Source organism: Lepisosteus oculatus, chromosome 6 (assembly GCF_040954835.1).
Source record: "Lepisosteus oculatus isolate fLepOcu1 chromosome 6, fLepOcu1.hap2, whole genome shotgun sequence".
NCBI lineage: Eukaryota > Metazoa > Chordata > Actinopteri > Semionotiformes > Lepisosteidae > Lepisosteus > Lepisosteus oculatus.
This window is the reverse complement of record NC_090701.1, coordinates 25,814,086-25,830,587: the sequence shown is the minus strand read 5'-3', so window position 1 is coordinate 25,830,587 and position 16,502 is coordinate 25,814,086. Positions and strand designations below refer to the sequence as shown.

Here is a 16,502-nt window from a genome sequence, read left to right as displayed (position 1 = left end):
TGTTTTTGTAGATTATAATCTTAATTACCATTTTATCATTTGGGTCAGTGCTTGGGTGATATTGATTTATTCAGAGGTTAAATGTGATCTGATACAAGCATGCTCTTTGGTAGGCATTCTGACAAACTGAGAAAGAAAGCAGTTATTAGCCTAATTTTAATGTCTGCCAATAACATTCTTTCTGTTTTTTTTCCCAATCTGTGTGAGGAAAATGCAAACCTCCCATGAAATGCACTTCTTCCTTTATACATAGATTCCTGATTTTGTCATATAAAACCTCATATGCTAGACCTGGGGTCTGTATCATATACAGACTCCTAACACTATGTCCTTTTAAATGTTTAAATGTATTCTGATTATTGAATCATCCAGATTCATATGCCTTAATGCTATGCATGATAACATTTAGTATATACTACATATGGTTTATTATTGTTTGGTTCAGGTTTATCCAATGTGACTTCCAACCAAGATAATTACTAAATTGTAAAATATAGTTAATAATAGTAATGGTCAGTGGGTGTAGTCTCGATGACGTTTGTTTATGTTAAATACGTTATTACTGTGACGTCATCTGTTGCCGGGGGACAAGGAAGAAGTAATTGTTGTCACAATAACACGTGTTATCAACACTGGAGCCCAGCTCCTTTGCTGGAGCAATTGTAAGGTTGACAGTTTAAAGTTTTTCAGCCCTAATGATATTTTGTTTCTTAAGAGATATCTAAAATGTACTTAACATCGAATGTATCACGGTCCTCATCTGTTGCACTTCGTTTGCAGAAAGCTCGTAAGTAAACTTTAGTATTGTAATTGCTTAACTGTGTAGGTCACATACAGTACTAAACGCTTTCTTGATTAGGCAAGTGTCTTGCTATATTTTAAACATTTTAACTATAACTATATTTTAAATAAAACTTCACCGTTACATAATTGATCACATCACTGAAGTCCATATTGCGTATATACACACTTTGTATTATTCGGCTATTATACCACGACCTTTCATTTAATTGCTTTATTAGAATTAAAATTCTGATTAGAATTAGGTTACTAACCTAAATTACCATTTGTAGGCAGCCCACGATCAGTCTGTGCAATTATTGGTTAAGGTTTGTTTATACTAAAAGAAATATCTATTTTTTTTCCAGTGTGATATTGTTTTGAATGTACAGTAAATTACCTAGAATGTACAGTAAATTACCTAGAATGAAGTAACGGAAAAACATATTCTTAATATTATCCCATGAGTTTTCTCTGATTACTTTCAGAGTGTTAATTGTGGAGTATGGTTTTAATATGATAGTGAGATGTAGTGTGTTCCATTTAAATACTTAAAAAACGTATTGCTCTAATAAATGCTGTTCATTGCATTATGTATGTTATCTGCTTGTGTTAATTATGCTTTTAAGTAAATGTGAACTTTTTGCAGATCCTCCACATTTTGTTGGTATAGATTACACTCGACTGCAAGATTTATGTAACCTCAAGAGGCTCTGTGAGAGGTAAACAATGACTGTCCCGTTTTATGTAATTGAAATCAATCTGTATATAATGGTATACCATAGATCTATAGCTGAACATTTGCAAATGGCGACTGGTATTTAAGTTATTCAGCAGTAACTGCTATTTGGCATTTGAGGCTCTAAGGTACTCTGAACAGTTTGAGGTATTCCAATGGGTGTTGAATTGCATATGGCAATAAATATAAGGTCGTTTTTTTATTTTTTAACTGAGGTGTTGGGGTTCAAGTTTTGATCATGATGTAGATTTCGAGAAAGTCATCCTAACTTGCATATGAGCTGTTTTTGAAGTGTCTTATTGTTGTGTGAGAATTAGAAATTTTGACAAAAGTATTCAATAATGTTGAATGGTAATTTACAAACTATTGCGTCAAGAGTTCTAAGACCAATTTACTGTTTATTCTCCATTCTTTAGGAGCAATTTGCAGTCCACAGACGAGGCCCATGACATTTTTATGATGTCTTATCCAAAACTATTTCTCCAGCCTAAGAAAGTTCTGCCCAGTATACCTCAGTCAGACTCCAAATTGTAAGTACATAATGACATTGCCGTTCTTTAGCATCCTGATAAAGATGTGCGGGCATATGTGCTCCTGCATTCCACCCTTCAAAAATTTGGTGGACCTTTGGTACAGTGTGTAAATAATATTACAGATACAATAAAGATATTGTTTTTTGATTGGTTTCTATTAAAAATGTGAGTCATTTTGAAATTTGAAATTTATTGTGGATTAGTGGAATAGGCAATCTTATTGTAACATGTGGATAGCAGGGAGAGATGTTGCTTGCAACTACAGGTAATAAGGGAATTACGAGTTCCTGAATCACATCTTCACTATTCCCATAACATTTCCCATTTGTACAGTATGTGGAATTATGAGTATGCCCTACTTGTATAACAAATCCAGAAGACATTAAATGGGGTTTCTCAACTGGTTAACACTGTATAGTTATATGCATATAAACTGGTATGATAGTTTGCATTTGTATTTGGTTGGACATTGCACTGTAACACTTTAATGGAAGATAAAAAACTCTGTCATACTCAAATTCCTTCATAACTGTTACACAACATGATATTACAACATGCATAATCATTTATAAAATTTTTGTGCAAATGATATTACAGGCAGGCAGTAATTCATAATGATTCGTAACAAGACTTGCTTTCAGATTAAAGCTAGGAGCAGAACTCTTGATGGAAATGATGGAAGACACCATTAAAGACTTGAAGACTTTCTGCAGATGCAGCTCAGTAACAGTGCCCCTGGAAATATTATTTGAAATTGTATTTTGCTTATGTAGTTTTTATGCATGTTGTTTGTCGTGTTGAACAGAGTTCAATATTTTACCCTCATTCTAGTACAGGATTACTCGGAATGCCAACATGTGTATAATTAAGAGCATGCCATTTCTCATACAAAATAACTGAAAAGATCAGTGCATATTAACATACAGCAGCACATATATTTTAATTGGAACACTATTGACAGGAAAGAAATACACATTTTGCATGATTAAAATAATTTACCATTGTAATCATCTTCAGTTACTGTAGATTGATCAAAACCTAGAGTACATAAGTGTTTGAAGAACGCATGATAGCATACTGTACCTACTATATATCATCATTTACACCAACAGCTTTCCACAGGTGACAAACTTTAACAGATTGTCAATGACCGAGCAGTACTGAGATCCAGTGACTGTACTGAATTTAGAAAAGTCAAAATATGGCAATTCTCATCTAGGACTAAGAACCTCAGTCCTAGAAATGACATTTTAATAACTAACTGTACTGGCAGTGCATGTCTGAAGTCTAAAGGGAGTTCTTCAGAAACTATTTAGTAAAACTGCTGTGGTAATATTTCCAGCGCTGAGTCATTACAATACTAATGAGCCGCAGCTGTCTCCACTGTGAAATCTTTAGCCGATCTCTCACAATGACCCTGGGAAGGTCGCTCTGGCTGTTAGCCGTTTTTGCTGATAATTTACAGTAGGCTGTTTCTGTACCACATTATTCACGAAGGGGGCATTTCTGTGAGGCCTTTTCTCCGTCAGTGATGGAGAGTTGATGTCAGACAGCTGATGGAAGCTAAAGGCTGCGGACAGACTAATACAAAGCTCGTTTTATGCTTCGGCAAAAGTGATGCTTCATTTGAGTAGATGCTCTTTTTGAAAAAGCACATAACAAATTATTTGTTTCAAATGCATACTGATGCAAGGAGAAAATCAAGAAATCTAATAAGATTCTTTTCCCCTATGATTTGATTCCAATCTTAAAGCAATGAACAGACCTTTACTCAGTTCGCACACCCATGAAGTGCTTTTCATTTTCTTCACATGGTTAAATATAATAACCCTGGTTAGCTTTGACTGTGCTAATGCATTTTTTATTCAGATTCTTTGAAAAGGTGAACAGAGCTAGAAGACTGTTGTTTTGCTTAAGATAGGTATCTTAGTCTTACTGGAATTAAAATCGTGATGACCAAAAGAAAAATAAAACTGGGCAATGTTGGTATAGTTAGCTTGTTTTTGTCTGTTTTCAAACCTATAGGAATGGAAAGATGCAGACGTTTCACATCTGTAAATTATGCACTCGTTCACATCTGTACATTTCCTTCCTAAACCTGTTTGACCTGTTTGACTAAAGACTTTTATGAAAAATAATGCGAAACATTTGAGGAAATATGTGAGTGGACAGTTCATGCTTTAATTCCTTCTTTGATTGTAAAACTAGTTCTGTAAGGTAGGTAACAATAAATATTAAATTTCTATAGTGTGATTTGCTGTCAGATTTAATGTGACACATAATCAGAGTTCTGATTAAACAATAATTAAAATAAGTAAACCATTAATACAGTTGTATATGCAGAGTTCCAGTGATGTCAGTGAAATAATTATTTAACTAGTTTTATACTTTTTATTGTTAATGATAATATTTATTGTTTGAATCACATCACAGACCTGTTAAGATGCTTTTTTTCTATAGAGGAGTAGAATAAAATTAACCTTCTCGACACCAAACATTTAAACAAGGTTATAAGACAAATTCCTTTCTTTGCGAAGATATTCAGTTATTATTTTGTGAAATTATAAAATGCTGCATACACACGTTTTTAAAACTTAATACTTTATTCAAAACCTGAATGATCAAACTGAGGCCTTTCAAGTATAAGAAACAATACAGTAAATGTAAACAAAAACTAAAGAGAAAAACCTGAAATGTTGATTGCATGAATAGTCAGACCCATTAACTCAACATAAGAAATGCATTACATAATGTAATTTGTCTTATACATTTTTTATACACAAGGAGAGTATATTGTACAAACTCCACCCAGACAGAAAGCACTCCAAGTCTGAAACTGGGCCCAGGGCTCCAGTTCTAAGAAGCAGTAATGCAAACCACTGAGTCATGCCTTTCTGTGAATATACTGTATATCATATATGTTATAATAAGTAAAATATTGTTATCATGTTCATGATAATTCAGGTCCTTTGCTAGCTAATGAAGCCTTTCATTCTACAAGTTTCTTTTTAAACCACAGATATTGCAAAGGCTGTGCTGTGTGAAACTAATTTTCAAAACATTTTGTTCTTATTTTCAAGACTGAAGACCAGTCAAAAAAAAGCATCTCAAATATCCAAGAGACAGGGCCAGTACCAGATGGGAAAGAAACTGATGGACCCCATCAGAACCAGCAGTAACCAGGCAGGCTTGGTCATAAGGGTGCTGAAAAAAATGTGAGTGAAGCCCTACTCCAACCCTCTGATGACCTAGTCATCTTTGTAATTTTAGCTGAATTTTCCAGCTTTCAGGCAGTTTGAAACTAACAACAGAATTTTACTTCCTATACCATTCATTACATATTGAATTTCCCTAATGTAATACAATGAGGTACATGTCAAAATAAACTATAATAGAAAAAAGCCTTCAGATTTCTAAATAGTAAAAATACCTGTGCTTGAGAACTGAAATCACAGCTTGTAAGACTACAATGATTGACTCTGGCAGACCTAGAGAAATGTTCCTGCTTTTTGTGATCTTATCCTTTGTTCAGCTGTAAGCACAAGGCCAGAAGGGTATCTTGAGGAGTGGAGATAAGGGTCTGTTTAGATCAACAGCATTACCTGACTGCAAAGTAGTGAAGACTGGATGCATGAGGCTTGAGCCAGTTACAATTCATGACACTACAGTATATTCATGTACCTTGATTGAAGGCCTTGTAAGGGAGAAAAAAGCCAAAGGTTGTAAAACATTACAGACTAAGTATTTAAGCATCTGCTTTAAGCTATAAAGAGATATTAACAGTTACAGGAACAGTCAGGGAATCTGGTGGCAAGGGGTTGTGAATTGTATTAGAATTAATGGGTCCATGGACTTTTATTCCAGAAAGACATCAGAAGCCAAGATGGTCCTAAAATTATAACCACACCTTCAATCTCCATGACAGACTAATTTCTATTTAAAACCTCTCCACCCACTTACAGATGTCAGCAATACCTGCCGTCCTACAGATCCAGCCATTCAAAAGGCGGAAAGTACGCTGTGTCAAAACTTGGTAGGCATGGCGCATCATTCCGCAGTTATGATAATACTATCCGGAAGCACCTTGTAAAACCACCCGGTGAAGCTAATAAAGCTTAACCTCTCATGTACAGCATTTGAGCTGTCACCAGAAAATGCCCAGTTTCAAATCCTGGTCACTGCTGAGGGACAATGTTTTTCCAATTAAGAATCTGAGTTGTATACTCTTGAGATTTTTAATAATTTTAAACTGTGTATCACAGCATGATAATCATTAAACATGAAAAAGTCGGTATATCCTATCTATGTGTCTGTGTGTCTCGTGGAGAGCAAGCTGGGGTATGCGAAAAGACAATTCCTAATGCAAGAAATTGTAAAGGGTTAATAAAGTGCTGTTATTATTATTATTATTATTATTATATTTTATAAAAGCAAGATTGCACAGTCGGACAAAAGTACACAATCTTCCACCTTCATCATAAATATTTTAATTATGCATACATATTTTATTCATCGAAGTCTTTAATTTGCTAACTTACATGGGTTCTGGTTTTAATGTGCTTGTTCTAACATTATTAAGCTTATATTGTGTGCTTTATAAAAAGTTATAGCATTTTATCCTTTCCTAAGAATACACCACTTGCTGTTACTTTAAAAGAACAAAAGTTGTACTGATTTAATACTAGTTGATAGTAATATTAATATGAAGGAGTTCAGGTGGGTAGCTGCGTCAGCATGCATAGGCTGCAAAGGAACAAGTAATAGGTTTATTCCATGCTGAAAAGAGAAGAAAGAAAACACAATGTTTTGGCTGTGGAGCCTTCTTCACACCTGGGGTCTGAAGGTGCAGCTAGAGAGGGTCCTGTCACCCACAGAATGTAGGTGATCTTGAGGACAGCTAGAAGACCATAGTCAGATGGACAAAGGTTTCAAGGTGGAGAGAAAGGTAGAAAGATAATAAGCCAGATAGGTGCTGAATGAGGATGAAGATTTTGAAGTTGATTCAAAACCTGATAAGAAGCCAGTGCAAGGACTTGAAGACAGGCGTAATGCAACCCGATCAGGATTATAACTGTCAGATTCTGAATGTATTGGAGATGGCTCAGTGTGGATTTAATTACCCCAGTGAACAGGATGTGTATTTATTAATTCTAGAAAAAAAGCCTTTCTTGATTTCTCTAGTTCTAGTTTCTCTAGTTCCCTTTAAAAGAAACTATTATTCCACAAAGCAGAGTACTACATGGCCAGTATTTACGTATGATATTTGTGATTTAAACAAACTAACACATGCAGTTTTTGACTCAGTGTTGGCAGTGTTTTGCAGGATGTAAGACTAGAGATGTTGGTAAGAAAAATATAATTTGGGGAAAGTTGAGGAATACGCCGATAACAAGAACACTTCCTAATAGGGTTATGCATACTTTTGACAAAATGACAGGAGATGTTATAGACTGCAGAGGAAGATGATGAAGTTAACAGACTGTACTGTATGTTTACATAGATACTGAAATGATGATTGTATTTTAGATTTTGTGTAGTTGCTAGCATTGAACTGTGTGTTTGATGCACATAAATTGAAGGAATGGGCAAACAGCTGATACTGATCCACAGAGCCAGAATCTTAAGATGTTTATATTTAGAGGCAATTTGTTTAAATAACTAACTAGGTATGGATACTGATGTGCAAGAGAGGTGGAAAGGCTGTTTCCTTAAGCCAGCACTATAAAATAATTTATCTTCAGTGAGATGCTTCCATCTCATAGCACTGTAGGTTTCCAACACTGTGTATAGTTCCATCCACAAGGTGCCGTTACTTCCATCCATTTTCTAATCTCTTTATCCAGTACAGAGGATTTGGAAACTATTCCAGCAAGCAACGGATGCAAGGCAGAATACACCCTGGACATAGCAACGATCCATCACAGGACAGACAAACAGACACAAACACACACACCAGGGCCAGTTTTCCCGTAAGCCAATTATCCTACCAGTTTTGGACTGCGAGAGGAAATCATATCACACATATGGAGAAAACCTACAGAACCCAGAGAGAACGTGCAAACTCTCGGCAGGAATTGGACCTAGGGCTCCAGTGCTCCAAGATAGCACTGATACCCACTTTGCCACTACTAGAAATGGATGGATAGCTTAGTTATCTTTCTAGTTCACAGGTTTGCATGCATAATTTAATTTTGAAAGCCACTGAGACATCTGGTTCTACTGTTGTATTTATTAAAAAAAAAACATATAAAAAGCATGCTAACAACAGTGCCATCCTATCCCTTAGTTAATACATTTTATTTTTATAAACAGTTAATCATTAGCAAAATATTCTGAATTATGTCTTACCCTATTTTTTCTTTAATTTTGTATTGAACTTATTTTCTGATAGATTTAATATATATTTGAACAATGAAAATATATTTTTACAAGATGTGGGGAAAAGTGCAATAATTTATTATAGTGCTAAATTTAATACTATTGATTACTAATAGTTTATGCTAATGTCTAACTTTCTTAATTAGATGTATTTAAAACAATGAACTAAGTGTGACATAACATTCAGAAATACAATCGAGAATAGTTTTGTGGTGTTTGTACAGATGAAAATTTTCTGAAATGAATCAAAACATATCAAAACTAAAAAAATAATCTAAGTGGTGAGAAAGCTGTGCTTAATGATAATTAAGGGACTTAGAAGTCAAAGAAAGTGATTTACGTTGTTTAATTTTAAACACTAAGTTATGAATGCAGATGCAATCGGTGCCATTCGCACCCCGCTTTATAGAACAGCCATTGAGCTCCACGTCTCCTACCTCTCTCGGTGGCAGCCAGCTGAGCATCAACACGATGGGCAAACGGTTTTAAAAAAAAATTGACATAAAAAATAAGATACAATGACGTGTTCCTGCCTAACTCAAACATTGCGTTACTTTAAAACCTGTAAAAAATGATTTAGATAGTTTAAAATTACTTTTTATTTTAACGTTTAAAATACTTGAATTTCATAAAAGTTGTCCTGATTTAATACCTCTTGATAGTAATATTAATATGGAGTCATGTAACTAAGCAGCTAAAATATCACTAGGGGACATTTTGAAAACATTTGACATTCCCTTTGAATGAGTTTTAATCAACTTTGTCTGTCAGTGAAAAAAATGACCACGGGGACTTTTCCTTCCCCCCTGTTGCGAGGTGACAATGCGGGAAACAGGTTTTTTATTTTACTGGGAGGGTTAACATTGAGTAAGCATTGGGGCGTACAGTGAAACTAACAGTGAGATTGCTGAGATGGATAGTTTTAGTAAATATGTTGACAAATATATGAATTTTTGCAAGATAAAATTGTATCCAGCTGTGAATCAGCTACTTGACCTTGTCCCCATGACACTGTGGGAAAGAGGTTAAGTGGACAGTGTAGTGACCAAAGAGTGTTTTAATACACTTTCTATAGTCATAGAGGTGGGAAGACGTCTCCCACCTCCCCCTTCCCTCTGCCTGCTTCACCTGTTCCCATTTTTAACAATTCTGTGTCCTAATATCAGCGGGTTAAAGGCTCTGTGTCATTTGTTCACAAAGTTATTGTCATCTGAAACATCGTGTCTCATAAATAGGTATTTTAATAAGCAAAGCTTATGAAAACCGAAGAAAAAATGAATCTGAAAAAGAAACAAGAAGCTTGAAATTATTATTATTAAATTAATAATGTTTATAATGACCAGACACATTATTTTAATTGTCCTTGGTTTAGATTTTCTTTGCTTCCTCTCAACTTTATAATGTCACTGTGCTTTCACAAACAAAGATATCCATAGAAGTCAAATGCTGTACAATGTCTCTTGTTGACTTCCCGTTTCTTTTCATCTTCATTGTTTGGTGTGAGAGATCTACTTGATTTTGGCCATAGTCCGTCTCCTTACCAAAGCTAAAGTGCAGTAAGTTGTCTGTCCCAACAAATGGTACAGATAAACGTGTACTATACTGATGAGCTAATATCTGGGAAACGTTTCTTTCCTCAGATCAAACACAGTATAAAATACTGAAAATTAACACAATACGCAAGGAAATGTGATAGACACATTAGCAAGTTCATGCAATTCTATTAAAAAGCCGGGCAAGATTTTCTCTCCCAGCCTCAGCAGCAGACAGTAAGCACAAAGCAACCAATCAATGCATATCAACAACTTCTGTTTTAATGTGGCATCTTGTGTCAATTTTCAGTATTTTAGTCACAATATGCATTCCCTGAAAGACCATATTCGGAAAATGGCAAAATCTAGCACAAAGCAGGAACTCATCAAAGCGATTTACAAGTTCTGGGAGGAAGAGCTGACAGAACAAAGTTGCAATAATTTTATTAACAGGCTGTTTCGTGTTCTTCCTAAGATTGTTGAGGAAGTGGGGGCAATGTGATTTCACAGATGCTTTTGTTCTGTCTTGCATTGTTAGATTGTGAATATTTTTCCAAAACATTTTAGCTACTTAGTTACACGACTCCATATTCATATTACTTCCAAGAGGTATTAAATCACTACAACTTTTATGTCATTCAAGTATTTTAGAGGTTTAATTAAAAAGTGGTTTTTAATTATCTAAACCATTTTTTACAGCTTTTAAAGTCACGCGATGTTTGAGTTAGGCAGGAACGCGTCATTGTATCTTAAAAATTAAAAATCATTTGCCCATCATGTTGATAGGATGTTCTCCGATTACTGCAATTGTAAAAAAATAACCAGTCCCCCCTCCCTTGTTTAACTTAAAGATTTCCATTAAGAATGCTTAAACACAAAACCATCACGTGTCGATTTAAGTTTCCTTCTTTCAGTTGGGTATGCATGATTAGCAACACAGGGTCATTGTTATGGTTTCTTTATTATTGTCAAATCCCTCTACTCAGTTTTTTAAGACATGCTTATTTGTTAAAAGAAAACTCTAATGGCAAAAACTGGATTCGAACCCCCGACCTCCAGCATGCAAGGCACATGCAAAAACCATTACACCAATGCGCCGCTTAACAACTTAAGCTATAGCTGAAAAGGGCAGGCAAAATGTTTTCACGTAATCACGGGTAAATGAGTCAAATTGATGCAAGTGTTTACAAAGAAAGTGAACTACTGTGATAATTTGAGCTATATGAATATAATGATATCTTTATTAGTTTCTTTAGATATTCGATTCCATATTATATTCCCTATTAATCAAATTCTAAAAATGTGTGTTTTTTACTGCGATAACGAGCGCAAATATTCATAGAAAAGGTTAAAACATTATAACTTTTATGAAGTATATAAACTTATTATAGTCAGAAGGACCACATAAAGACTTTTCCAAAATAACCACAGTACGTAACCGAATGAAAGAGTTTGATGCTTAAAATATTTAGGAAGAAAGTGGAACGCTGGTGTGTATTTTTTATACTACCAATACCAGCCAAATACAGTTTACATAATATGTTTATGTTTCTTAATTAATATCAGTTATGGCCTTCAGACGCGTTATGCTCCTCTTCTTTTTATGCTCAGCTACTAAAATTTCCCTTTAGTAGTAAAATTCCATATTAATATTCAATATTAAACGGATTAAAACATGCAGTAAAGAGATTAAATGATTAAATCATTTCACTAACAACCAATGCACCACGAGTGCTCCTATCGGTCATTTTGGCCAGCCAATAACGTACTGCTGTACAATGCGGATAATTTTGTGCGGTACGGGGTTGTACCGTGCATTTTGAATAACTGCATCTGTAATTTTCACCTGCTTCTGCTTTTGTTTTCTTCTGCTTTCATATCCCTTCATAACCTTTCTCTGGCTCCCTTGCACCAGAAGAAGACTCAACATCTGAAAATGTTTTCTGCTGTTGTGTATGGACTGAAAACACCTACTTTTGTAGCTCACACATTACTTATATTTATACTTATGTATAAATAAAATTGTTTTTGTTATTGTTAACCAGTATAAAGCAACACTTGATTTTTCAATTGCAAATTTTTAAAGAACAATTAAAAACTAGACAAACCCATAAGTTGTTTTCCAGGGCTGTGGGAGGAGGATGACAATGACTTAAGCAGTGAAAGTTGATGTGAAGAGGGCCAAAGAAATTCCATGGGATGAGTCAGAACGGGAAGGGTCCTGTAATTTCAATTGTACTGTAGTTTGACATACTGTACCGTGTGTGACACACCCAGGGTTGGGGTTCTATAGCATTTAATCTTTTAATTCTGTAGATGAGCCTCGGGAAAACAGACACAAATGCAGCTGTAAGGCACAGAGAAAGTACATCTTATTTACAGTGTGAGAAAATAAACAGAACCACCATAAATGAGACAAATGCCAAGATCTTTGACCTCCTACTGTAATTAGACATCTTCTAGTCCCACTCTATACATGTCGGGCAGCTAAGCTGCTTACACATTTCCTAACACCATTTGTCAAAAACAGTGTTTTTTGAAAAATGCTTTTGTTCAGACTTCTTCCAAACTTCTTTAAACTTTAAATGTAGATTACCCAGTTCCACTGTCAGTCTCTTCATTCTTCCTCTGGTGAAATCACACAGCAGATAATCTGCCAGTATCTCCAGGCAGCACATCAGACCAACCACAAAAGCCTCAGCTTCCTGGTCATCACCTCAGCGACTGTCTTATCCCAACTGGTCAGGTGCCTAAGGCCAGCAGCTCATAGTCCACAGCATTCTGAGGAAAGTGGTCCAGATCTTCATTTTACGTGAACCTACTGTCCTCTTAGACAAAATTAATATTTATCTAAATCTACCTAATCTACCTAAAACCAGTATTGATGTAATTGGTAGTACTGTATGTGAAACTTGTCCTAAATCTCTCATATAAGCATGTTTATACTGTATTACTTTTTTCAGTGATTACTTAAGCAGCCACAAGAGGGCAGCTAATTACTTTAGAAAAAGCTCAGACTTCAGTGATGCTATTTCCAATTTACTTTGGCAACTAAGTTTACAAAATGTTGTTTTAATTAAAAAATTTGCCAGATTCAGCCCTGGATAATTTTCCGTCCAAGAAATGATCCTGACATACACAGCATATTAAATCAATAACATCTGTCTGAAAGAATAGGGAGCGTTCACAAAATACAAGGGAGGCCGTTAGGTCTCTGGCAGCTTTCTTCTCAGTGGAAGCAGTAATTTAGTTTAGTTAGCTAAAATAGTGGTTAGGACTTTTCCTCCCCTTTCGAGGCCATTGTAAACTGTGTTTAGATTTAGTCAAGTATTCATCAGAAGAAAGTGGTTTATGTGGAGATTGGTGGCTTTAGATTCTGTGCAACCCATAATTTAATTTGGTTACTGTTTCTAGAAAAGACTGAATATGTTTTTATTTTTCTCTGGGTTTCAGAATTGGAATTCTTTTATATATCAAACATGGAGTTTTTGTCTTTTTCCCCCATCTTTAGTGTTCCCCTCTTTTCACATGTCATGTATATGTCTAGCTTAATTAATTTTTGTTGTTTTGAATTTTGCACTGTCTCTCCAAAACAAAACAATAAAGTACTGTTTCAATGCCCTTAATTTTAGATTGCTACATTAATCTGACTTCAGAAGTTTAATTCTCATCTAAAAAAATATCTTAATGTAAAATCTGAAGTATGCCTTTCAGAAATGAAAATATGAAGAAAAGTTGCAATTGTAGCATTGGAAGTGAAATGCTGAAAAGTAAACTTTATTGACTCAAATTACAGAAATGTGGGTGCTGAAAGGGAGTTTAAGATAAGAGTCCCCTGTGTTCAGAAGAAAAAGCCTGTCTTTGTACTGTAGGTCAACTTTTATGCCAAACCCCCACATATATAAAAACTGCCACTGGGCAAATGTTGACAGTGAGTCTGTTTTATTATGTAATGGTTTCCATGGTGCCAGATATCTGTATTTCTAAAACTGTATTTTTAGACATTTGGCATAGTGCTAGTTCATTGTTACTTTATCGATTGCTTGTATCGTGGCTTTCTGCTGGGGTGAATCAATATTGGTTGGCTGACATCTTATCAGTGAATAAGGAAAAGTAGTCTGTAGAGGAGGCTATCACCCATGCTTTCTGTTCTTCTTTTGGTAGGTACCCCGTATGTTCTCAGCCATTTTTGTCATCAGGGTTTAGGAAGCACATGTTGGTTATCCCCCTGTCTCATCCCACTGGGCACGTCATAGCAGTTCTTTAAAAATAGGCAGGTCCAGGCCAATAGACACACAAAACAATAACCTAAGCTTCTTGTTGAACTGCTGGCTAATTTTGTTTTCTTGAAGTTCCTCTCTATCACAGCTGAGCAGCTACACAAAATTCTGATGCCTCCCCTGAGATACTTTTCAAAAACTTCTAGTTGTTTTAGACTCAGTTATTTTTACAAAGCCTCACAGATTCTTGGTCCATGGTCAGTCTTTTTCCCTTCTGTGAATGGCACAGACACAAGACTGACTGACACAGGAAGCTTCTGGCTTGAGGCAGGATACAAGCTGGAAGTATCCACGCACATGGGGACGTTAACCACACTAGTTAACTTAGAGAGAGTGACTTCTGACTGTAGGAGAACACCTGAACACCGGTCACTGGAAGCGGTGTAAATTTCAAAATCATGTGAATATTTGTATAACACAATAATATAGTTTCAGAAGCTCATTTTTAAACACATATTTAAAGTAAGAAGGTGTAGTTTTGTTTTCTTGCTTAAAGACACTATAATTTACGTAATTCCTCCATATATTTTAGCAATCTTGGCCTGAACTTACCTGAGAATGTGTATGTTTGAGCATAGTATCTGGAATATGCAATCTATCACCATTAGATTTTATTTTCATAGTTTTTTTCCACTATATGAGTTTTTAAACCCTTTGTGGGAAAAAGTAAGGACATTTTTGCATTAAGTGATAAAGCATAGTCTGCAATTTGAAATACTGTAAAGAGCAAGGCAAATCCAAACCATAAGCTCTAAAAAGTTGATGATAGTAATCATGAAAGGTGTATTTTAAGGTGTATTCAATCTTATGGCCAAATGCTGAACTTTTTTATTGAACTTTTTGAGTTTTTATGAAGATGCTTAATTTTCTTTTTTCACAACCACGGTTGATGATTCAGACAGCGTTTGGTGCTGAATGAAAACAAGTGGGCATTGAAATATAATTGTAGTGTTAAAAAAGATTGAAAGCTCTTTGAAAAGAAAGCAGAAATGTGGGGGCCATTAAGCTTCTTTTAATTCTCTAGTGGCTTTTTGCCTAACACATTTTATTTCATTTTTTTAAAACACCTTCATAACTTGGTAATTTATTGGTTCTCTGTACTAATTTCTTTTATTTCATTCGACCTCCCAAGAGCCACTACTGACAGTCAAGTCACTTAAAGTTGTAGCCATTGCTGTAGCCATTGGACGAATCTGCTGAGTGAGGTGAAACTACAGTACCTTTGTATATGAGGGTGTTTTCCGTTGAATGATTTAATCTTTCCTGACACTTACTACATCCACCTATTATATGTCCTGTTAATGATATTTACATTTAATTGACCATTTTTTCCTTTCTATCATTCATCTTCTGTGTAAAATTGGCCTATGTCTATGTCTCTTGGCCAGGTCGATATTTTAAGTAAAAATTTAAGAGTAGCAGCCATATTACCCTGCAACTCACAACTGACAACCCACTGAAGCTCAGCAGTTGGCCAGTACATGGATGAGAGATCATTGAATGATGATTTCCCTCATTCCCGATTCCCAATTTCTCACCTCATTCCACAAATGCTCATATCAGCACATAGGAAAGGTGATGAGATTTGGAGGCAATTTAGTTAATCTAGCCCATTTCACTGCTGAAATGGGCTAGATTAACTAAATTGTTCATCTAATTGATTTGAAGTAGTTCAGGTGGGTAGATGCATCAGAATGCGTAGCCTGCAAAGGAACAAGTAATAGGTTTATTCCATGCTGAAAAGAGAAGAGAGAAAACACAATGTATTGGCTGTGGAGCCTTCTTGAGGTGTGAGAAAGACAGGGCAGACAGCAAAGATTAAATAGCGCAGAAGAGCAAAACTTGAGGGGGGGGGGGAGAGAGGAGAGGCAGGGAGGCCACTCAGGAAGTGCAAAGTGGAGAGGGGTGAAGAAAGGTGGGAAATCACAACCTCCATGAGAATAGAGAAGATCACACGAATATAGTCGTCATTGAGAGAAGAAGGAAGGTGTGACCTAGTTTCAGGATGAGTTTAGTTTCTGTAGTCTTTCTGCTATGGGGGTTTAGAAACCCTTCTTTGATAACAGAGACTGAGAGATCAGTGTAATCATTGCCGTCTGAGGTGATGTGAGAAACTATGGGCTTGGAGAAATCTTTAATCTTCACAGCCCTAACATGTTCTCTGAAATGGTCTCCTAGTCTCCTTCCAGTTTCCCCAACATAGATAGCTGGCAGTTTTTGCAAGATATACAGTAAATGAGGTTGGTGGAGGTACAGGATG

General features: G+C 35.6%; 1 protein-coding gene across 9 annotated transcripts in view; it reads left to right on the top strand.

Moving 5' to 3' along the window:
- Nucleotides 1–612: 612 nt before the first annotated feature.
- cnbd1 (cyclic nucleotide binding domain containing 1) overlaps nucleotides 613–16,502 on the top strand; it is an 82,740-nt gene continuing 66,850 nt past the window's right edge. For all 9 annotated transcript variants that reach the window (XR_011189890.1, XR_011189887.1, XR_011189886.1 and 6 more), the window contains exons 1-4: nucleotides 613–787; nucleotides 1,430–1,502; nucleotides 1,936–2,049; nucleotides 5,133–5,267. Coding sequence is in view for 2 of the 9 variants with exons in the window: in XM_069191107.1 (XP_069047208.1) it covers nucleotides 727–787; nucleotides 1,430–1,502; nucleotides 1,936–2,049; nucleotides 5,133–5,267 (383 nt within the window). In the remaining 7 variants the exon portion in view is untranslated. The remainder of the gene's footprint in view (nucleotides 788–1,429; nucleotides 1,503–1,935; nucleotides 2,050–5,132; nucleotides 5,268–16,502) is intronic.